This window comes from Heptranchias perlo, chromosome 11, assembly GCF_035084215.1.
Source record: "Heptranchias perlo isolate sHepPer1 chromosome 11, sHepPer1.hap1, whole genome shotgun sequence".
Taxonomy (NCBI): domain Eukaryota; kingdom Metazoa; phylum Chordata; class Chondrichthyes; order Hexanchiformes; family Hexanchidae; genus Heptranchias; species Heptranchias perlo.
The window spans coordinates 57,483,984-57,509,169 of record NC_090335.1 but is presented as its reverse complement, the minus strand read 5'-3'; the positions used below and the strand labels follow the sequence as shown (position 1 = coordinate 57,509,169).

General features: G+C 42.9%; 1 protein-coding gene across 1 annotated transcript in view; it reads right to left on the bottom strand.

The window, feature by feature from the left end:
• dcbld2 (discoidin, CUB and LCCL domain containing 2) overlaps window positions 1-25,186 on the bottom strand; it is a 109,100-nt gene that overhangs the window by 5,701 nt on the left and 78,213 nt on the right. The window contains exons 6-14 of the mRNA XM_067993122.1: window positions 20,880-21,013; window positions 19,450-19,490; window positions 17,963-18,178; window positions 12,864-12,988; window positions 9,346-9,502; window positions 5,049-5,168; window positions 2,870-2,963; window positions 2,370-2,419; window positions 712-849 (exon numbers count right to left, since the gene is read on the bottom strand). Of these exons, the coding sequence (XP_067849223.1) occupies window positions 712-849; window positions 2,370-2,419; window positions 2,870-2,963; window positions 5,049-5,168; window positions 9,346-9,502; window positions 12,864-12,988; window positions 17,963-18,178; window positions 19,450-19,490; window positions 20,880-21,013 (1,075 nt within the window). The remainder of the gene's footprint in view (window positions 1-711; window positions 850-2,369; window positions 2,420-2,869; window positions 2,964-5,048; window positions 5,169-9,345; window positions 9,503-12,863; window positions 12,989-17,962; window positions 18,179-19,449; window positions 19,491-20,879; window positions 21,014-25,186) is intronic.

Below are 25,186 nucleotides of genomic sequence, written 5' to 3'. Positions count from 1 at the left end.
ATGTCATAACCATACATCATTTTTTGATTGAAATGAAAACAGTTGAGTAAGTGTTCAGCAAATGAAACACTCCGCTCTGTGGAGAGCTGGCTGATGTAAACCATGGAAGTAATGAGAGCCCAATGGCCCTGGGATAGGAAGCGGAAATATCAGCCAGGGCTCCTGCTTCTGATCGCTATCCAGTGATCCATAACTGAAGTGCGCAGGTGTAAGGCGAGGGTGGGATCAGCTTTTGCTGTGAGATTACCTCACAAATGAACAACTTGTTGACCAATAGGGACATCTGCTGGCATCTGTGGATCTGTACCCCAGCATGAGTCAGTGCCCTCAGGAAAAGAGAGAAAAATTGAAGGGAACGTAGAAGCAAAAAAACCCAAAAAATATGAAAACACAATCAGTAATTAGAACAGGCAAAAGGCATCATTGAGATAATTTTCCAACAACCAAAATGTCAACCTGTTTGGCCAGTACATTCAGGCCCCAGAAAGAGTTAATATGTGCCAGATTTCCCAGGGATAAAGTTTCTGGTGGAAAAGAGAAAGCAGTTTGAAAACTTTGCAGCCATTTACCTGTATAACAATTCAACAATTCATTCTGCAGCTGTGATCATAATTTAGACACTACTGATCCTGTGTTATAGTGAGTGGCTTCATGCATGGCACTGTGCCTTTTAGCGATTGTTCAGTCTCTACGTTTATTGCTCTGGAATACCTGCAGGTTCTGTCTGGATCATTGCACTGGCGTTTCGGGCTCTCAGGCGGTTCATCTCGCTGCTACTGTAGCGCACAGAAGTGTCATCAGGCTCAGCGTTTTTCGCAGGTAGAAACTGCTTCATTCCCTTCCACCAGCCTGCACCATAATTCCCAGTTAGTTACATAAACACATACAGTACTGTGGGCAGAAGAGATAAACAAGCTAGCTATTCTCTCCGAATATTATCAGCGACATTGATAGTCGGATAGTTATCCAAGAGAGTTCCACTTAACAATAAGTAGACATATTGGTGCGGATTGATCAGTTCTCAGCCAATCCTACTTAATCCAAATATCATTTCCTTCTCCACCCCAGTGAATGTGGGAAACTTGGCTTAGTGCTAATTTACATTTTTCCCCAGCATTTTCTTGTATGTGTTGGTCATTTATTTAAATGTCCCTTTCTGAGCTATCTATTAGAATGTCATGGTACTCATTTGTCCAGTCAGATTTCAGGAACATCATAAAAATTGAAAAAAAATTCAAAGGGCTTCATCAGCTAACAGAAGCCCATCTTTCATTTGAAACCGTAAAAGGGTCTGGATCGCCCAGGTCATTCCACTTGTGATTCATTTGCTGACAGCGAACACGCTCCCGTACTGCCCCTACATTTCTGCGTGTGTAGAATCAGCAACATAGGGCGGTGCAATAATCACCTACTCATATGGCCTATCTTTTTAAACCAACAGTGTTCTTTAATTTAGGCCTAAGTCAGGTTTCATAAGACAAAAATCATGTCCGTCTATCTACATTCATTATGCTTAAAGACATTTTTGTTAAACAACTGTACACTTTCTGACTTTATAAAGTTACAATATGGATTGCATTAGTGTGACACTAACTTTACAATAGGTTTTGTTACTGACAGAATCTTTAAACCTGATAGGCAAGGTCTCTCTCATCTGTAGCCTCTAGTTGCAATTTTTCTTTTTTTCTTTAAATTGCTACACTATGGTCAGTGTACCTCTAAACTTTCTTCTCTTGTGCTTCTAAACTCTAAATATGCCATTCTACAGAATTTTCCTCCTCCATATATCCTCACTGTTGAAATCAGGATTCGTTGCTCAGCCTCTTACTCTAGCTCATTCTTTCTTAGGACCGTAAAACTATGGAACTCCTTACATCCCTCACTCACTCCCTTCTTACATACACTGTTAAAATACAAGCTTGGTGTCATCTGGTCACTACTTCTTGAAATCCCTCATCCTTTTGGAGACTGCACTGTGGACCTTGTACCTGCACCGTTATTTCTCAATTAAAAGAAAGGACAGTGGTGCTGGGACTCGTCTGGATAAACTTTAGAAGCTGGAGGCATGGGATTTCACTAAAGAAATGATGGGAAATTACTGTTTAAAGTTACAGAAATAGTTTGAAAATGTTGCATCTTATCACAGGAATGCAGTCATTTTGCACTAAGTGTCAGCTTGACTCAGTAGCACTGCCAATCAGAAGATTGTAGGTTCAAGCCTCACTTCCGACTTGAACACCTATTTTGGGTTGACACGAAAGTGCAGCATTGCAGTATTATCAGTCTTTTGGATGAGATGCTAAACCAGACTCTCCATCTTCCTACTCAGATGGAGGCATCAGATCCGAAAGCTCCTAAGCATCACCCACCTGCTCGATCCCAATAGGGCAGGTTGTACGGCCCTGCTGCAGGCTTCTTTCTGTAATGAAATAACTTCAGTTATTAGCTGTACAGATGGGACATAGACAATGCACACACTGCACCAGAGAGGAAAATGCATGCAAATTACCCCCAGTAATCAATTTATATACCTAGAATGAAGGCTTTTAGCAATAAGGGTCTGTATCCAGAAAAAATTGTGACTGCCCAACCCTCCACCATAACTAAAAAAAAAATAAATGTAATTATTATAATGAATGAAAAACATCATCCAGAGTTTTATTATATGCATTTCTCAAATTCAGTAAGTCAGCTTTGACATTTATTTATTTTTACAAAAGTCCAACTTAATAGAAAAATTACATCTTAGCTTTGAATTAGGGGGACTGCAGGAATAATATTTCAAAAGTTTAAACAAGGCTATTCATTATTCAAAAGAATATAAACTTTATTTATGTAATCCCTGCTCCTTGGCTGACCACTTGCTCACCTGTTTCTCCAGTGCCAGGCGCATACAAGGACCAGTATAAGGGCAGTAAGCACCATGACTAACACAGGCACTAGGACAGCCGCCAACGCCACATCTGAAATCCATTGAAAACAGCTGCAGTTCAGCTAACGCCAAGTACAGATTAGCTTTCTTGAAAAAAAAGACCCATTAGGCCAGTAATCTCATATTTCTATGTTTAAATCTGAAATGCGAAACTGAACGGTTTGTGTTTGTAAATACTTTTAAAGTCTGGCGAATTAGTAACATTTACCATCACAAACTTTCACAGTACAATGTAGTGGAACCTTCAACAATATCAGCTGTATTTGTACAGGTATTATACATGCACACTAACTCAAAAGTTATTTGATGATATCCTATAGCTTTATAAAAATCTATACTCTTGGGCTGGATAGGCATGTGTAATCTTGAGCATTGAAGCATAGTGCAAAACATCTTTTATGTCTTATAAACCTGACCGGTAATACTAATTCCACATATGCAAGTCTTTTTAGAAAATTTTTCCAGTTCATCTCAATCACCTTTCAATTCTCTTTCAAGCTGATGGTGAATTAATCATTTAAAATGAGCTGGCTGCACATGTAAATAAATGAAGAATGGATTTTTTTAGAATGTTGCTTTGCAGATCAGGTGGCATAGTGACAGAATGCAGCTGGGAGATGACTGTAAAAAGGACTTAAGTCTCATGAACTTTATCCTGGTGGTACAAAGGCACAGAAAACTTGAGAAAATTGGCCTGCAGTACCAATAGGCAAATTGTAGCTGAAGCAATCTCCGGTCAATGGCTAACTCTACATCTGAACTTCTGTAATTGCACTGCCAACCCCGGGATCGGACTGGCTGCCATTCATAAAGATGTATAATAAAAACAGGTAATTTTCTTAATTGATTAAGTTCCCTGGGTTGCCATTCTGCTGTGTCACAGTAGCGCTTTGTACATAAAGGCTCAATTTGTCAAAGTAGTGGGTTAACAGTAAGTAACTGAATTCCACTCAGGACTCTTGCTTGGCAACCAGGTCATAAGGATTAATAATGGTGCATGGGAATATTTCTGAATTAAGTCCCCTGATGGCTCAAGGGTAATGCACCCTAAGTTGAGGTCCTGAGATAACACAGAACTTAATTCAGACAAGGAAGGACCCAGATTAAATCCTTTTGTGGTGCTGAGTAAATTGATACGAATGGAAGAAGAAGAAATAGTCAGGGGTCCTACATCTGTGATGGTCCTCATGGTAAGAATAGCATACTGACGTTCACTGTTAGCGTTCACATATAAAGAACGGCCACCTGGGAAGGTCTAGAGTGCTGCTCCACATGGAATCATACCCAGCTATGGACTGCCATCTTCAGGAGAGGAGGTTTAAAGGGTGAAAACAAATCAAAAGTTTTTTTGACAAAAAATGTAAATAAAAATAAATCATGTCCAAGGCCATTGGTTTATGATGACTGAATAAGTTAAATCTCACATGTATTTCCAGGATTTTTACTGGTTTTTGGAGATCACATTATGTAATTCTGTTGGTTTTTGCATGAATCCAGAAAACTTGTGGCTTTGCCTATAATATGCAAAGGGCCTGATATTTAATATAATCAGCACCACTGGATTATAATGATTAAATAAGACAAATGCTGTTTTAATTGAATGAGATTTCTGGATTTTTACCAGTACTTTAGGGATCCCATTCCACAATTTCATCCATTTTTGTGTGAAAACTGAAAACCAGTGGCCTTACTCCAATTGTAGCGGAATGCACTGCCTGGGTATAGAATAACGACTATTTACAAAGCCCCTTTGTCTAATTCGATCATCTGACCTTGATTAAGAATAAACTTTGCACAATATCTTAAATATTAGCGATTCTCACACCATTCAATCACCAATTAAACTAAGAACTTGTGTCAGGGGAGTTAAAGGAGTCATAACACAGTTACAGACGTGACATTTTCTCGCATGTCTAATAATGCTATTATTGCAGTCATCTCAGTTTACAAGTTAAATTTGGTTTCCATTAAAAAAATGACTTTCTTACTTTTCTATTAATATTGTCAGGTGGGTGTTAAAAGCTCCCACCCCTGTAATATGACTGGTAGCCATTCAGACATTGATATCAGTCAATGTTTTGGTTAGTAAAGGACCTCTCAGGTGGCTTTGGTTTACCTTTGGTTACATTAGAAGTCACTGAATTGTTCTTGACATCTGGCGTAAATGTAGTTTCGTCAAGCTTTGGAGGGATTTCTGTGCTGAGCAGAGGAGGCAGAGACTGAGATGGAGCTCGAGCTGCAAAACAAATATCAGAAATATGATGTAACTTTGGAGAATTAGCCAGGAAAATGTTTTAAGTGTTGAGATAACTCTCTTTAAAGGACCAGTCTCCTTTTCTGTACATTGGAATCAGTCCCAAGACTATAGTTTTGTACCTTCTTCCCTAGAGAAACAATAACTGCAGGAACAGTTCCTGCAGATTGGCGACAATATGTGTACTCCTAGACTCAACCGTACATGCAACAGTGAGAACGCTTCCTGCAGCGCTGCTCGCAAATGTCTCTGTGCAACAGGAACTGCTGTCTGGAAACAGCTGGGGTAAAGAGTCTGAGTGTGGAAGAACTGAGCGCACCCACAGCAACTCTACCGTGCTTGCCAAGGCCAAACCATTGGCAACAGAAAGAGATTTTAAGAGAAAAACAGAATTAAATTCCAATCCTTGGGTTATCTTTTTTAAACAACAAGAGTGCAACTTGACAGGATTTAAAAGCAACAGCAAGTGCCACATGAAGGAATCTGCAAATGAGGAGCACTGAGAAAGTGTCTACCGGTTGCATTTTATAGAGCTTATCAACATATTCCACAACTAGTGGGGCTCTGGAAGGGTGTCAAAATTAATTTAGGTCTTACTGTATAGAGAATTCATCTGGGAGTAAGTCATAAAAAACTTGATTCAGATGTGAACACCGATGGTGAGGCCTAGAAAATTTGCAGAGGGTTGGGGGGTATGGGGGTTTGGGGGTGGCGTTTGAAGACATCCGGGGTAAGTGCTGGGATGTGTCTGCTTGGGACCTCTACTACTGACCCCACCAAAGTTCATGAGGTCAAGGGAAGGTCCTCACAGTTTGCTGCCAATGATCTGCAACTGTGCTTCAGGGGTTGGTGCAACTGGGGGCCCCAGTGCGATTGGTGCTCACCACTGGCATTGTGTGAGACTTCAATGAATTTTTTTTAAAATGCTGGTTCTCTTCAGGAGCCCCGGCCTCAATCCCAGCCTGGATCCTCAAGTAGTCCCCATGACCGCCTTACCAAGAATACGTCCACCGACCACACGTCAGGTCCCAACTTAGGAAGTTCCCACCTCGACATTCTCCTACACAGATAGCTACGTTTGGGGCAGATGGAGGTTTCGTGCCCAATAAGCTATCACAGAATGCGCAGTGTAAGGCCGGGACCTGGTGCATCCAGGTCCTGGCCTAGTTCCTGTATACTCCGACCGAAGTTACGGTGGGAGTACATTGGGGAAGCTGATTTTTAGTGTTTTCATATCTCACATGGCATTATGGAACTGCATTGCAAAGCACCATTTCAATGTTTTCCACAATTGCCTTTTCTCTTTCCAATAAAAATTCAGCATTTGCAGAAATTTGCATTTTAGCAGACAAGCAACACTTGCTGCAATAAATTTACATCGTCCCAACTTTTCCTCAGTTTGGATCCCGACTGATGCGTCCTGATGGGGAAATCATGGATGCAATTTGTGCTACTCTAGTATTGATTCATTCAAATGAAAATTAGATAGATTTCTTGCAGAAAATAATATTTTGGGATACAGTATAGAAATGATTTGAGACAGGACATGGTAAGTGTAGCAGGCTTGGGAGGAAAAAGGTGAATTTGGATCTATGGTTCCCAAAGCTCTCCACCACTTCTGGATCTGTTGTAGACTAATTGATAGAGATTGATTGCTATGATTAGTCATCAACTCCATTATCATTGTATCACGCAACTACCATGTTGGTAGAAGTCGAATTAGATGAACCTTGGTCCTCTTTTGTCTAGCAATTCCTATGTTCCTATGCTTGGCTGATGCAGGATGTAATCTGACAAAATGGGGAAACTAGTCTAGCCAGTTCCCTCCCTCCGTCTAGTACACTACTTTCCAGAGCTCCATCTCAGTTGGAACTGGCTAACCTCAGCCAACTAAGGCACATCCATTCAAATACGTTTGAAACTTGGTATTAAATCTCTCAAACTGTGAGCCTAACTCTTCATAGATGGGCTGCTGTATCTGGGCTTTTTTCAAAAAAATAGATATTTCAACAAAAATTTTGATTGCATTTCAACTCTGAAAGACATTGGGCTCGATTTTACCGTCGGGTTTCCTGTGGGTTTCCAGCGGGGGGCCCCCCGAAAATCCCGATATCCAGGCACGTGACCGGATCGCGCCACGATCCCGCCCACTTCCGGGTTCCCCGGTGACGTGCGGGGGTGCGTGCGTGGCCCCCGCTGGTGGGAATCCCGCAGGCAATTAAAGCAAGCGGGATGCCACTTGAGGTTATTTATTTTGCTTTTTCAGGTCATTAACTGACCTGATTAAGGGACTGTGTGTGATTTTGGGGAAACATGGGACTGTTTCACACACTGGGGGAAACAGTTCTAGTTGCACTGGACGTGTTGTAGCCGTCAGCCTGTGGCAGCTGCAAAGGTCCATTTGTCAGGTGGGGTGGGGGGGGGGTGGGGGGGAGACCCTCACCCATTGCAGGAGGCCACTCTGTCACTTGGGACAAAGTGTGGCCTCCACCACCCCCCACCTGACGGTCAAAGTCACCAACCTGCACACTCACCCCGGGGTCCAGAGACATGTGCCTACTTTGCGGACCCCCTCAGATGTACATATTGCAGATGGGGGCCGCTGTAGCTGCAGTCCTGACCCCCTCGGAGGGCGAACAGCATCACCAGCCTCGCCATCCACCTCTGACATGTGGAGCTCCACAACAGAGTGCTGTGACACATCCACCTGTACAGCAGGAGGGAGGGCTACCGCAGACCGAGGCGCAGCTCCCCGGACCTCTCCGAGCAGCAGTGCACACGGAGGGGCAGATTCACTCGACATGTAGTCGTGGACATCTGCAGGCTCTTTCATGCCGACCTGCTCCTGGCTGGCCCCAGCACCATCTGCTTACCTGTCGCTGCCAAAGTCACCACTGCCCTCCACAACTTCTCCTCCGCATCCTTCCAGGGTGCAGCCGGCTACACCGCCGATGTCTCTCAGTCGTCTGCGCGGAAGAGCCCTGCAAATACACCTGCACCTACTCTGCAGTAACACAATGGGTGGCATCAGTGGTGGGTCCTCATAGTGATACCCAGGAGTGGGCATTATTGGACACAACAGACAGGATTCGCGGAGACATGGCAGTGGTGGTGCCAATATAATGTGTGATGTTTGTTGCTCTGAAATGCAATGTAGGTAACACCCATGGCAAACCCTCAGACACCCTTGTGCATCCCCTTCATGCTCACGACACGTTTGCCTTATGCTGCCTACTGCACATATGTGATGCATGCCCTGTGGCTGCAGCACAGGTGGTGGCAGGTTGAGTGAGGCTGGCCGTGAGAGAGATGCACGAGAGGGTGAGTATGGGATAGAGCCATGAGATTGTATGAGGATTGGGTTGCGTGTTAGTGGCGGGGTGAGTACTGGCGAGGTGAGTAGGTGCAGGTAAGATGAGGATGGGATCTGAGTGGGTATGAGGGGTGATGTGACAGAGTAGTGTTGTCGGTGCCGAAGGAGATGTGGGGTGGGGGCAGTGTTGTGGCAGACGGAGTGTAGGGGAAAGACTACGTGTTCTCACTGTGGCTGACCTACTGCGGTCATTGGAGCGCCTCCTGCACTGTATGCAGGTGGGCGATATGTTGGTGGCGTAGGTGACCCCCTCTGCCACCTCGAGCCAGGCCTTCTTGGTGGCAGAGGCAGGCCGCTTCCCCCCGCCCGCCGGGTGGAAGATCTCTGTCCCCCCCCTCCTCCTCACCCCATCTGATGATACCTGGGGTGAGGCATCATTAAACTGGGAGCAGCCTTCCCCCTGGGCTGCTCCATGCTGTAATTTGTTCCACTGGTTGCAGCATCTGTCAGTGGAGGACTGCCCCTTTAACTAGAGAGCCTCCAGCTGACAGATCGTACTGCGCATGCGCAGCCCGCCCGACGCGCAGACCAGCTGCGCGGACCCCGGAGGAGCAGGTAAGTGATTCCAATTAGTGGATTGCCTGCTACGATCGGGCGGGCAACCCACTAATTTCACCGGGCGCGGAGGCCACGCACCCGAAACCCAACCCGCCGGAAACCCGCAGGCCTGCTAAAATCAGGCCCATTGTCTCAATCCCAGTCATAAGAAAAGATGCTACCATGGATCTAAACAAGTTGCTAGTTTCATGTACTTTGAAGTCATCTAAAATTTTAAGGGAGTCTTACCCAAAGAAGGTTGGAACGGCTGGCAGCCCAATAGCTCTACTTTCAGTGCTACCTTCTGGTGCCACTGTACTGGATTAATCTGGATGTAACGGGTCAGAATGGGTGGGATGAAGTTGTTCCGAACTTCTTGGTAATTGTTAGCGTTTCCTTGGAATATCTGAGGAAATTAAAAAAAACAAGTGTACCGCACAAACTTTTTTTCTGATATCCATTTGTTTTTTTTTACTATTTTGTTATTTTATTTTCTTTCCTTCTTTGAAATTTTGTCTTTATGTCATCCATCATGAGAGGGCTGGGGAGGGGGACAGGGAGAACCCACAATCAATCCTTTACCACTGCACTTCCCAATCAGCTGCTGGGCAAGAATGAGCCAGAGTAACTTACCTGTTAACATTTCCTTCTTCCCTCCCTATGGGGAAGCACCAGGTTTTTGTTTAACACCTCGATAAAAGCATGCCTGAGATGTGAGCTTGTTGTATTTGCAACTGCAGATGTTGCCCAGAGAAGTGACTATCACTTTAAAGCATATGCCACTTTGATGTGAAAATAACAAGTTTCAGGCTTGCCTTACATATCCTGTCAGGGCAAGCAGTGTTGGTCACTTCCATAAGTGGTCTGAAGATCTTACGTTCAGGAGCATGCCTGTACTGTCCAGTATATAGTAAAATATGAGCATAACTCTTGGGTGTAGCACTAGTACTTCCTCGTGATCTAAACTGGATGTCATGGGGCTTTTCAAACAGAGCAGGAAAGGGTGTGGGGGTCAATTTGAGATTGTGAAACCCAATAGTATGGGTTTCCCGGACGTCCTTACGATTTTGACGTAAGGATATCTTTTATTTTTTTTGTCGGTTTCCTGTCCGACTGATTGACAGGCTGGTCTCAGTAGGACGGGAGACCAGCCAGGGAGAGGATGTCTGCAGGTAAGTCTTTCTTTACATAGATGGGGGAAGGGGGGCATGGGGTGCATAGGACCATGGGTGGGCAAAGGGCATAGGTGGGCACGGGGGTCACGAATCATGGGGGATCGGATCGGGGGTCAGTCACGGAGGGTCATCGCGGAGGTCCATGATCATTGAGGGGGAGGGTTGGAGAATCGTGTTCGGAGGATCGGGATCGGAAGATCGGGGTCCTGGGTCCGCAATCGGGGGGGGGGGGGGCGATGGTGCAGGTAGGCTCGCTGGGCCTGGCGGAAGCATTTCTGGCATTTACCTGCAGGCTAGGGCTTCTCGCCTCCTTTCATGAGACATAAAACAGAAGGCCCGGGAATCCCGGACCCCACGGTTGAAATGGGGAATTAGTTAAAATGGAGGCCTAAAGCCTCCTTGAATGGTTTTAAGGCCTGACCCGCCTCCTGAGAGCGGGTTGGCCGCCTGCCCGTCGTCCCGCCCCCGTGAAAACCGGAAATGGACGGGTTGGAGGCAGGTCTGAAATGGTGGCAATTTGCAATGCCTCCCCATCCCCAACCCATCGGTTTTTTACTTTGAAAATCGAGCCCCATGTCTTTCGCACAAGCCCTCACATACTTCTCCAATCTTTCCAAAGACAGACTGACCACTTACCGAGACAAGGCCAGATATGAATCTTTAAGCTGCTTTAATTTATAGACAGTAAATGAATGTATAGAGTTAACAGTAGTAATCAAATCTCACACTGATTAAACTAACTACAGAAGTCTCCTTGAGAGCAAGAAAAAACAAATTTTGTCACACACGATATCCCTATCAGTAGGCTCAATTAATTTCCTGGTCAACTGATTCTGAGTGGCTCTGTGCTTGAGACGAGTGGGTTTCCCTCCATTGGGCCTGGCTTCCTCTGAGACCGAGCTGGATGTCCCTCTGACTTCTTCCCTATTCAGTGATTTGCCATTAGGCCTGTCAGTAAAACCAGCTAGCTCGCCTCCCCATTTAAGGTATGGGTTTAAAAAACGATTTCCTGTTTTTCTCAAATGAATAGCAGCCATCCTGATGTAAATGTTGGACACAGAGAGATATAGAAAAACAAGAGAAAGTATGAGAGAGCCATACAGAGACAAAGAGGGAAACAGAAAGAGTGGATTACAAAGAGGGAGATAAAACAAATTAGAGAGAGTGGGGACCTGCGGGGGCCATTGCAGGAAGAGAGAATCAGGCGGAACTTTCCGAAACTTTGTACCATCATTGAGGCCTGATATACATTGGGTGGTTTATCACAGTATTGTCTAATAGAAATCGCTGACCAGCCACAGATGCGGCTATGGCGGCACCATTTTAACCACATGCATTGATTTTTAGCATAAAATGCTTACACACAATGCAGATAAATGTACTTCACGTATATATTTACATAACAAACATCTACCATCGTTCAGTGCAAAACTTTGCAGTGTTTCTCTTTCACCAAAGTTTGGAAGTCTGACATAAATTTATCAGACACAACACATGGTAGTGAAGCTTCTAGGTTTTTGTCCAGCAGCTGCGAGTGGTACTTTGACTTCATCAGAATGACTGCTGAGAATGTTGACTTGCACGAGACGCACCAGACCCACCCCAGCTCTCCATCCACAACACGGTTGGATGCTGCTTGACCATTACCATGATGTGCCCTGTTGGAGCTTCTCGTTATTGGTTGGGCTTGCTTTCTTCTGCTTACCTGGAGCAGTTATTCCGAATGGTCCAGCTGACCACGGTAACAGCTCACTGGTGTTTCCATGGTGCTGTTTTCACCAGTGTTACACACCATTTTAGCAGATAACCAATAAGCAGTAACCAAGGAAGTAAAGCACACACAATGATCAAAAAAACACTCTGCTTTTCATTTTACCATTTTGCTAATGCACGAAAAGGTTAAAGTACACATGTATATCCTGTGCAAATATGAGTATTGAAATCACATGCCCATCTTTCATTTACTAATCAAAAATGCAACTAGCCACATCTGGATTCCCAATTAGCCATGTGTGGCTAGCTGCTAACATATTGGACAACACTGGTTTATCAGAAAGTCACAGGTGCATTGCCTGTGTTTTCTCCCATTAACGTCAATGGATGGAAAACTGCAGTCAGAGCACCTATAATTTTCTGATAAGTCACCTGCTGGACACAAAACCCCATCGGTGGCATTGGGTCTTAGAGTCCCACTCATTGTTTTCACATGAGCAAACTCACAGGTAGATATTAAAACACCCATGATCAGTGAAAAGTAGTCAACATTTTGAAATATCCTCATCATTCCTGCACACTCATGAATGTATTATTAATGACACTACCTTATGTGGATTTTAAAATGCAAAATATGTTATATTTTACAAAATATTATAAATATATAGCATACAAAGTCACATGAAATACTGCTTTCAAATTCCGATAACACTTATTATTGTGGCACCCTAATGTCTTTGGTCAGCAAATAAAATGCATAATCAACTATTGCAAAGATGTAAATAAGATTGAGACTCAGTGTAGTGAAGTGGCACTGTAGGGTTATTTGGAATTGAAGACTTTGCTCTACAAACAGCAATTCATTTTGAGTGTACTAACCTTGTCCAGGTCACTGTTGGCTTCTTTATACACCTTCCAATTCTGCCCATCATTACTGGAGAGGATTCGGTAAGCAGAGACATAAAAAGAATATTCACCCAGGGTGGAACCTGTAGTAATTATACCTGAGGAAGAAAACACTACATTTAGAGATAAATTTGCTCCAAGTGTTGGAACTTTAAGTTAATGAGACTCGGCTGGCCCTTGCTCTTCTCCATCATTCCTTCAGTCTACAGAAAGAACTTAAAAAATGTACTGGCTTACACCAAAGCCAGCTTTTACCACTGCCATTCGTTTATCTTTATTGCCTTAATGCCATTCCCTACTACTGGGAACTGGATGGAGAATGACCGAAGACTCATTTAATTAAAGATCTTTAAAATAAAGGAGAGCGGGAGGAGAAGATTTTGATCTTAAACAAATATTAACAATTAAGGAAAACAAGTAATAGATATTAGTACCAGACTCATCCCTTTGTGCATATGATAAGTATTCAAGAAAAAATAATTGAAAACAAAAACCTGCATGTCATTTTAACTTCTTGAATTTCAGGCAAACATCAGCTCCTTTAATAGTTGCATTGCATACCAGAAATGGCTACTGTTTAACAAATTGCCTCTTTGGTCACAGCCAATGTGGTGTTGCTCAGAGACTGATGCGGTTCAATGATGCAGTTTGTAAAGTGATTTAGAAAAGTCTGATCCTCATGTATACAATAATATTCTATAAACACCTACAGTCAGATCAAGGCTTGATATTAAGTATATATCCCAGGCAATATACCAGTGTTTTCAGGTGGTCGATATGCCTAGTTTACTAAAACCCCCTCCTCCTCACCATTGGGGGCCATTACAACAGTGACTACACTTCAAAAGTATTTCATTGGCTGTAAAGTGCTTTGGGATGTCTCGAGGTCGTGAAAGGCGCTATATAAATGAAAGTCTTTCTTTCATATCTTCAGTCACCTAGGCCCATGTTCTGGAATTCAGACCTAAACCCCTCTACCTCTCAATCTCGCTCTTTAAAGACCTCCTTAAAACCCACCTCTTTGACCAGGATTTTGGTCACCCTTTCTAATCACTTCTTTTCTCAGCATCTACTTGTTTCCTTAAGCCTCTATGAAGGGCCTTGGTATGTTTTTCTATGTTGATGCAAGTTGTTCAGTTGATCACTTTGTCACCAACGTGTGCCAACTATAATCCTGTTTGTGGCAGTCATATATACCTACTACATAGACTCATACCACAGTGGTGTACAGAAAGTGCATGCATGAGTGACAGTTAAACTTGTCTGCTCCAAATTCTAAGTACATTGAAAATGTCAAATTGAAAGGCCTCAGTTTGCTTTCAGGTTTAAAAGATGAAATTCTACAGAGCCAATAGCACTATCTAAACAACAACTTGCATTTTCACAGCGTTTATTAAGTACAGAGAGCCATCCCAAAGACTTTACAAAGTGGATACCAAATAGGAAGAAGACTAGGAGAGGCAGTAGCACAGTCAAAGACAAAGGCTTAAGGAGGTATTTGAAGGCAGGGCAGGTGGCAAAGGGAATGAGAAGTAGGCTGATTTTGGAGGAATGGAGGGTGGGTGCAGGAGATCATGGAAGTAGGGAGAGGCAAGGCTGTGGAGGGGTTTGAAGGTGAGGATGAGTGTCTTACCAAGTCAGTTCTCTGGAACACGGAAAGCCAGTGGAGCTTGGTGAGGACACAGATGATGGGGATGTGGGCCTTAGTGTGGGTAAGGACATGGGCCAAGACATTCTGAATGTATTATTAATAAACTACAAGTCAAACGGGGAGGCTATCCAAGAGATCATTAGAGAAGTCCAGCCATGAGGTGAAAAAAGTGTAATTAGGGTTTTGACAGTAGAGGGGGAGAAGTTGAGACAGTAGTGGGCAATGTAGTAGACATGAAAGGAAGCAGTTTTGGTGACATAAAATGTGGCGTCGGAAGGGGATCAAGCAATATGCCAAGGCCCTACATCTATAGACTAAGGCTGATGTGGAAGTTGGGGAGGGAAATGGATTCTAAGCTGGAGGCAAGTAGATGTCTGCAGGTGCTAAAGAGGGTTCTTTGATTTGGTCGACTTTAAGCTAGAGCAAGTTTTGGTTCATCCAGTCCTTAATATCTGATAGGCAGTTGGAAACAGTGACAACAGCCATAAATTTGATGGAAGAGGTGGCGAGGTTGAGCCAGGTATCATCAGCATATAAGAGAAAGTGTGACCTCATGCTTCTGGATTACATTATCAACAGGCAGCATGTAAATAATGAAGAGGGGGCTAAGGATGGATCTCTGCAGTACACCAAAGGTATGTGTACAGGAGGATAAATTATTTGAACAATGTAATGTCTACCTTGTAACAGGAAGATGTGGAACCAGGAGGTGGACTGTGGAGGAGAGATGAGAGAGGAGGATGGAGTGATCGACAGTGCCGAAGGCAGCAGAGAGGGTGAGGAAGGAGAGTGAGCTGCAATTATAGCCACGAGAGGTCATTGGTGATTTTGACCAGTGTGGTTTCGGTGCTGTAGGCAGGGTGGATGTTTGATTGGAAAGCTTCAGATAGGGAGCGTGAGAGGCAAAAAACATAGTTGCAAAACAATAATGTGTTCCAGTACTTTAGCTAGAAAGGGAAAGAAGGAATCTGCATTTAAACTGTGCCTTTTACATCCTCAGGACATTCCTTTACAGTCAATGAAATACTTTTTTTTGAGGTTGAGTCACTGCTGTTTTGAGGGTAAATACAGCAGTCAATTTGCACACAGCAAGGTCCCACAAAAAGCAAATGAGATAAATGAATAAGTTTAGGTGGCAAGTTGGAAATAGGACTTTAACACTACAGTCCCAATTCTCAGTCCTGCATTAGTGAAGTTCCACTCCTAGACTGCAGCCATGCTGAATTTGCTCTATAAACTTTTGGCTCAAAATTAAGAGAGTAAAAGAAAGAAAGAAGGAACAATTTGCATTTATATAGCGCCTTTGACGACCTCAGAACATCCCAAAGCGTTTTACAATCAATGAAGTACTTTTGTAATGTAGGAATCGCGGCAGCCAATTTGCGCACAGCAAGCTCCCACAAACAGCAATGAGGTAACGATCAGATAATCTGTATTAGTGATGTTGGTGGAGGGATAAATATTGAACAGGACACCGGGGAGAACTCCCCTGCTCTTCTTCGAAATAGTGCCACAGGATTTTTTACGTCCACCTGAAAGGACAGATGGAGCCTCGGTTTAACCTCTCATCCGAAAGACGACACCTCCAACAGTGCAGCACTCCCTTAGTACTGCACTGAAGTGCCAGCCTGGATTATGTGCTCAAGTCTGTGGAGTGGGGCTTGAACCCGCGACCTTCTGACTCAGAGGCGAAAGTGCTACCAACTCAGCCACAGATGACACTTGAGTAATTTTACAAGTCTGCACTGGCGGCAGGCAGCTTCACTTGCCAGCAATACAAATTAGAAATTTGAGCGCTCACTGCCCATTAGCAGCCTTTGACAAGGCCAAAGGAGGTGGGGAGTAAGAAGAGACTGGCAAAATTGAAGGGTAGGAAACCCAAGGCGCAGGCATGGGTCTGCAGGTAAGTGACAGTGCAGCCCAGCATTTGATCAGTTTGATCACTGCTGAAGTGCAGGTACTGCTGCATGAAGTAGTTTATGAGGAGGGTTGCGCTCTGCGTCACTCACAGCACCATCTCCACAGGTCATCAGTGCATCATTTCTGCAAGGAGGTGAAGCCAACTTTTAGGCCATAGTGATGGCTACTGTTAGTCTACATGGCAGCTCTCTGCTGCATGGTAGCTCTGCATCTGCCTCTCTGCTGACCAAGACTCTGAGAAAACAGTTCCTCAGGGTAGGTGTGCCAGGTCTACAGATACGGATGGTGTCATATTGTTAGGTGTGAGTAATTAGGGTGCACTGACTGTTGATCACCCTGGCATGCCATCTTTCATGCATCGCACCTCAAATTATAATTTACTGTGATGTGTGTGCTTCTAAGAAAGCATCAAACATTACAATTAGTCAAGCTTTCATATATTTTAGTGGCCATCTGCTAGCCCAGCTTTCTTTGGGAAGGGAAGCCTCCAAATGCACTAACCATCTGTCAAAGCAAGATAAATTCACATCTATTGGTGTAAAGATGTGCGTATATGGATACTGGTAGCCAGACCTGCCTGGCATTCCTCTGTCGGTCCTCCTCCTCCTCTTTCAAGCTCCCCAATTAGAGAGATTCCCATTAGGAAACCCCATTAGTGTTGGGGGAGGGGGGAGAAATAGAACAACTGAAACAAAAAAGGCTCAAGAAATGGCATTAAAACTGTAGAATCTATTTAATTACTCTGCCCTTTAATTCAACTACTGCTAACAGCTTATTTCCTAGCAACCCAACAACAACTTACATTTATATAGCGCCTTTAATGCAGTAAAACAGATGAAACTGTCCCAAGGCACTTCAGAGGAGCGTTATCAAACAAAATTTGACATTAGCCACAAAAGGAGGTATTAGGACAGGTGACCAAAAGCTTGGTCAAAGAGGTAGGTTTTAAGGAACATCTTAAAGGAGAAGAGATGTAAACAGGCGGAGAGGTTTAGGGAGGGAATTCCAGAGCTTAGTGCCTAGTCAACTGGGCATGCCCATTTCATATACGCACTATTTCAAATTGACGTCCTGCACCCCAAAATGTTGGGCAATGGTATGCAGAATGTCCCTGCCCCAATATTAATATTTAAATTAAGCTCTCACCTATTTGAGACAGATATGGCCACTGTTGGCATTTCACTCTCATGGGAAATTGTACCTGCTGCAAAGTGGATGAAGATCTGGGGTGACAGAACTCTACATGATTGGAAAATCCAGTCTTATCTTTCCTCCTCCAGAAAATAGCTTTAACACCAATAAGATGTAAAAGAACTGGAATCCAGATGTTACATGTTGTAGTCAGGCTCTTCATACTGGGATTAAATGTTATGGGCCACCAGATGGAATAACTGAAGAATGTTGCACAAGGTTTTCATCCTCAGGACGCCAAGTCTGAAACTTCTTATAGATCTGCACATAAAATCGATCTGTGCCCATAAGACTATTACTGTTAAGTTACCTGTTATTCTCTTCTCCTTCTTCAAGTCTATTCGTAGCCACTGGGTTTCATCAGTGCGAAATGCGGCCCAGGGTGAGCCAGGTTTTTTCAGACGAGCCTTTTCTGGACCCCAGATGTGAAACTTTCCTGAAGGGTCCTGCCACTGCAGAACTGAAGATGCATTGATCTGGCTGTCTCCAATGATACCAGACTCCATTCCCAGTGTCCCATAGCAACCTACAGGCCACATAGCAAACATCTGAAATCATCAGACTGTAAGTTGCCATGTGCACACAAAGACTAGAGATAGAGAAAATACACAAGCAGCCAAACAAATTTTTTTTAAAAAGCAGGACTTATCAGTAGCCTACTTTCATATCAGATGATGACAGCTTAGTCCCAGGGTTACCTGTTACTTAGCTGTGCTACTAGGTAAGCTGTTACCTGGTTGGACAGCATTTCACTTAAACGAGACAACATTCTGGTTAGAGGCTAGAGAGAAGGAAATACTCTGGTTCTAAGAAAATCTGCCACGTCTTCTCAGTTAAAATCACAACGTCCTCTCCCATATCATCCCATTTAAACTGATCCTTCAAATGGCCACTGGACACAGACACCTCAGAAATGTTAAATGTCTTCCAGGTGTGTTTATTTTCTGGAACCTCTTTAATTCCAAATTGTCTGTAACATGGTGAAAGAGGACTACGATTTGAATTGAGGTGAGGTGAGAATTCCCAACAACGAATCAACCTTCCAGTTTCCTTAAATACATTTACATTCCACTCCAATCCTGTCAGTTGATGATACAGTGCCAGCAGCTGTTCTCCCCTCCCAGGTAAAAGGTACATGGAGTTGAAAAGTTGGCGGGGAAATAAAGGAAAAATTGGCTCCCCTGTCAGCTCTGTGAGTAAACGCACCATTTGATCTGGTACTGACCCATAAAGACTTGGAAGCTTTCAGATATGACCAATGTTCTGAATCAGCTGATCTCAGCTGGGGCAGCAGTCAGGGCACTGTAATTGGCCTCTGTGTTCCAGTGCTGTAGAGTGTGAAAGAAAAGTTTGTCAGATTCCAACTAATCATACTCAATGACCTCTGTTGGAAAATGAAGGTATGTGGACAATTAGTGAGGGCAGGGTCGGGCTGGGCTGTGATATCAGATTGGTTCCTGATACACATTGTCGAGGACTATACATGTATGATGGCCACTTGGGTGAGGTGGGTGAGGAACTGTACCCAGCATGAATTACAGGCTTCTGGAGTGGACAGAAGAAAAATGGGAAAATTACATTTGTAAATATAGATATATATAAAAAATATATATATATGTTGGAGGGAGGAGCTGGTGGAGTATGACAACAGGAAATATTGGTCTTTAGCAAAAGGCACAAGCGCTAGTTTCTAAATGGCTGCAACGTTTACACTGAGAGAAGCTCCACACTTAAGAACGTGACTTAAGGCTACATCTTAAAAAAAATCAAAGTTGGCTTCTTTGATTGGATACTCACCACTGGTCTTGAATGTAAACAGACTAGCTGATAAAGGTCCACTGTAAAATTAAAGAGACTGATAAGATTAAATTACACATCACTGTAAAATAGAATTTCTCAGAATTAACTATACACATGTCCATTTTAAACATTCAGACATGAGCTACTGAATGTTGATCAAGCTGTGTTTAAAACGATCCCATTCCTTTTGATGGGATCACTGTGGATTTGGTCTCATTGTCATGGAAGATACCAACAGGGAAGAGTACTAATGACTCCAGACTGTTATGTACCTCAGGAATTATACAGATAAAGGAAATTACTTCTTGCTGGCCTGGCATTGGACAGAGGTTATTGTGTTATCAACAAGCACAAGCTCCATTGAGCTCTTTCCAGACAGTAGTTATCGGCAAGGGCGGGAAGAGAAGTCACTGGTAGAGGCGCTCTGGCTATGACTGGATAGATAACAATGCAAAAGTAGTGCCATGGAGCTGGATAACAGAGGAGAGGTGTTGGAGGAGGAGAATGTGGTTGACCATGTCAATGGCGGCAGAAGGATTTAGGAGGGAAAATATACGAGAGTCATAATCACAGAGAAAATTGTTCGAGGACCATTTTGGTGCGGTGGGAAGGATGGAAACCTGATTGGAGGGATTCAAATAAGGCCTTGTGGGAGATATGGGCACGGATTTCAGAGGTGACAACACATTCAAGAATTTGTCAGGAATTGGGCTATGGAGACAATGCAATAGTTTGTAAGGATAGAGAGATTAAGGGTAGGTTTTTTGAGAAGGGTGTTGATGGTGATTTTGAAAAGGGAGGGGGACAATGCCTGAGGAAAGGTAACCATTTACAATGTCACCTGGCATGGGGTCCAGGAAGGGAAGAATTATCACTTTTACTTGAGTACTAAAGCCATTACTCCACTGAGCTTTTAGTTTTGATGAAGGGTCATATCCAAATCCTTCAGATGCTGATCAACTGATATACATCTCCAGCACTTTCCATTTTTATTCAGATGTCGAACATTCACATTTTTTTTTCTTTTTATTTCTGCTTTCTGAGCTCCCAGTTTCAGCAATGCTGCTGCAGTGAGGTTATCAGGCAGAGGATTAATTCCTCCCTGCAACCCCCACCCTTCACAAAGACTATTGGAAAGAATTAGCAAATTAAATGGAGAACCTTCACTGAGCTGACCTTGCACAACTGCCAACAGCTGTTGTGGTGCAGCAGTGATAGTAGGGCCTGCTCTGTCTTTTCAGCTGCAAGATATCTATTGCCCACCAAGGAGGAAGAAGAGAAAACTAGGATAAGAGGCTAAAATTATACTTTTACTCACACAAACACAGTTCACTTCATCCCCTATTTGTATTCTTGTGAATGTTACACCTCAATTTTATAAGCAAAAAGTAGAGCATTAAATATTTTCTCTCAATTATTATACTTACATTTTTGAGGAGACATTATTTGCAAGAGTGCTTTCATAATATGGAATGCCTTTACTGATGACAACATTGATCCGGCCACCCAGATAATTTGACACTACACCAGCATGAACACCAGCCATACACAGCAATGAGGACTGGAAAAGAGATGACAGTCAACATTCACCATGAACACTAACTCATTATAGATTCATACAACAGTTTAGAGACCTGAACCCATGTCTGTTTTCACTTTCTGTTAAATTCATTGCTTGTTTTACTTAAACAAAGTTGATCCAGACAAATTGTTCACCATGGTGAAGACCAAGAGTTCAAATACCAGGGAAATCGGTTAAAGATTGGGGATTCAGGAATAAGAAAGGAAATCAAACTCTTTTTTAAAAACACAAAAGATAACAGATTTGTGGAATATGTTACCAGGGAAGATTTTTGAGAACTAGTTAGAATTCTTGAAAGAAAAGTGATTGAGGGATACGATAAGATGACATGTAAGTGGAGCAGAGATCAATCAGGAGGACTAGCACCTGGAATTTTCACAGGGATTCTTCCAATTTCCCACTGTAACTTTGGTGGAACCTTAGAAAAATAGCATAAATGGCTAAAAGTGGCCATTTACATTGTTTCTCCAGGGTTTCTACCAAATCTTCCGCTGAAGCCATGACAAGAGATTGGGAGAACTCCATGGAAATTCTTCCCTCAAGCATGATGGGCCCAATGATCTTTTCCTGTTCCTAAATATTCTTGTAAGGAATCTTACAACACCAGGTTATAGTCCAACTGTTTTATTTGAAAATCACAAGCTTTCGGAGGCTTTCTCCTTCGTCAGGTGAGCGAATGTGGGATTCCATGGAAGGTTATCGCATTTATAGTCAGAGAACAATACCTGGTGATTACAGATAATCTTTCCAACTGCCCGTTGTCAAGGCAATCAAAGTGTTCAGACAGAGTGATGTTACCTACAGGACCACCGAATACACAAACGGCCAGAACACAAAACAGAGAGAGAGAGAGAAACATCAGAGGGTAGTAGGTCTGTGGAATTTGCTGCCCCAGGAAGCTGTGGAAGCTACATCATTAAATAAATTTAAAACAGAAATCGACAGTTTCCTAGAAATAAAGGGAATTAGGGGTTACGGGGAGCGGGCAGGAAATTGGACATGAATTTAGATTTGAGATTAGGATCAGGTCAACCATGATCTTATTGAATGGCGGAGCAGGCTCGAGGGGCCGATTGGCCTACTCCTGCTCCTATTTCTTATGTTCTTATCTCTTGGCCTGCTATCTATAATGGCTGGTTGTAGGGAAAGTGCCCTCCTGGCCACAGCTCCATCTGGTATGGAGGGATGGAATTTGCAGAGCTTGTGTGGTAAGTTGGATGCATGATCTTGAGTTGGCCTTTGTGTATTTTGCTGTAGGTGGTGGTTTTAGGATCTGGCTCTATGCCTCTCACCACTCTTCCTCCTTTAGGTCTTGTTCCCCAGCTTCGCTTAGACTTTCTACAAACATCTGTTTCATTTTAATATGTGCTGCATATGTTTTCTTTCCTGCTTCATGCCAAGCCATTAACTGCCCTAGGACTGGAACTCATTGAAAATAAGCTTTCACACCTAAATGGGATGTCACTGACAAAGATAAATAAATAATTGACTGAATGTGTGTGGCCCATAAGCAGATTACATATGTGCCTACCTCCATCCAAATCCTCGAGTTTCTAGCCCCATAGCTCCGTATCACTCTAACCTTCCTGCCACTGTTGAGGCAGGTTTTAGCTGTTCCCTGACTTAGCAGCTACGTAGAGTGCCTCAAAACACCACAACAACTGCACTTGCACTGGATGGTAGGAGGTGGCAGCAGAGCTTCTAATTTATGCATATTTAGGGAAAAACTCCAGAATGGTTTATGGGTACGTGCAACTGGAATAAAAAAAAGTATCATGTTGTTCATACTTGTGATGGGTCAATTATGAAAATAAACCATTAAAGATTAAGAGAATCAAACTAAAAAAAACACATTCCATTCCAATAGGTTGCAATATTATTTTTTCAGTTTTTAGGCAAGCACAAGTTTATTTAAAGGAATCAGTGAAACTATTCAGCATTATACATCAGAATGTAATTTACCACAAATTTCTCAGAGGACTCGGTTCATTTTTGCTCAGATTTACGATCCAGTCAATGAAAATATCTCAAGACAAACCCAACAGTGAAACTCTGAAACAGAAAATACTGGAAACACTCTGTTTGCAAATGCATCAATTTTTGTCTGCATTAACAGTCATTTCTAGGCTTGAATTAAAAGAATACAAGGAAGTGAAGGTATAAACCCTTCCTCAGAACTATAAGATATTACAGATAGAACAGCACTAAAAGCATCGACTCTTATCCTTTCCACAGATGCTGCCTGACCTGCTGATGTTTTCTGTTTTTTATTTCAGATTTCCGGCATCTGCAGTATTTTGTGAAATCTTGATAGTTTGACAGAGACAATCTGCACTGGCTGCAAAATGGCTGGACCTTTGAAAGGATACATTACTGGTTCTTGAAATTGCTGCAATTACTGTTTCAAGCTACTGTTTGCGTATGAACTCCTAGGATTGAGAGATCACTGTCTAACCTAGTGTGAGGGGCTAGAGGAAGAAAAACACTCAACTAATTGTCCTTTGCACTTTGAGATCTTTTAAATTCTGTTTACATATGAATATGCTGACTTTGTGGTTCTCTATGTACAGCATGTACAAGGAACCAGTCAACCTCACTGTTGGGGCTGGGACAGGGACAAGGGGCTCACAGCAACGCTACACGGGCCAGTTTCTATGAGCATTAACCAAGGATCAATGGATTCACAGTATTTTCAGAAGAAGCCAGATGAGAAAGAAGATGGCTTCACTTCCTTATATTCTCTTAATTCAAGCCTTGAAATGACTGTTAATGCAGACAAAAAACAATGCATTTGCATGACATTCCTCCATCCACTATTTTAAATCAGGCATTATGCAGTTTATTTTAAATTCCATTAAAAGAGCAGGTAAGGGGAATATCATACAAGTGTATTAAATGTTCATTACAGTCATTTCTAGGCTTAAATGACAAAGATGCACAGGGTAGATTTTCCAATCCACTATCACTTGGTACAAATGTTCAGCGCGCCTGCACCAAATTCTGGCCAGTATTATTTTGGTGAAGGTGCTAACCTATTTATTTTAAATAAGTTGACAGCCCACACAGGAATGTAGTACAAGCACGTTAAGCGCTCTTACATGAAATTTGCCCGTTGGGAGTTTCTACCTTCCAGTCTGCCTATTCCAGAGCAGCGCTACTGTGACCAACATCACCTGAAATTGGGCAAGAACACTAACAGCAATGTTGAAAAATGTGAGCTACGGTGCATATTCTACAGATATTCACAAGGCAGAGTCTGTAGTAACACTATCAAACTGGAAGTTGAATGACTGCACTGCGTCCTACCAGGGGTTTGAAACAGGCTGTTTCTGCTAGGAATGCTGCATGTGAAGGAGTCTGACCACATATCACTAGACTGAACAATACCAGTCACTGTGTCATCACATTTATCTTATAAGAGACCGCATTTGGTACAAACGAGCATCAGACAGGAGTGAGTAACGCTAGAATTTGGAATGCACACTATTATATTTCCCACTATCAACTAGCCCATCCTTCAGTGTGGAAGCACTCGATTCAGCTGTTCTGCTGTATTTGGTGTTTGTTGCCTGATATCCTCACAATTCTGCTGAGTTAGTCAGCTCCAGTCTAAAATGTTTCTGATTTGTCTCCCCACAAAAATGTTGCAAGAGCCCCACATTTTTCAATTTACTCCAATAGAACATTATGCATCCTATATATAATCAAAAGATATAATTTAAAATTGTCCTTGCAAGTATTTAGTTAGATAGTTTTTACAAAACAGTTCAACTAGTACAGAGAAAACATGGGCTCCGGTGGAAAGGGGCAGGTGAGCAGTTAAAATAGCAAAAACCGACTTACTGCCTTGTTTCTGCTAGCCGCCACTTTAACACAGGAGCTGACTCTGATGGAAACCGGCGAGTGCCTCATTAATAAATGCAAATAGGGGTCCTATGATGTAATTAGGACCCCAACACGGTTTTAACTGGGCGAGTTAGAAGTCCCACATAGCAGTAACCTGCTAAGTAAAACTTTGCTTTACAAAGGGAAGGGTTTTACAAACTGATTGAGCTGAATGGAAGCTGGATTTAAATTAGCACTCAGCTGCAGGAACCCAAATAGGTGGGATTTGTGTGTTGTAGTGCTTTGAGGTTGTTCATTGCTTCTTTC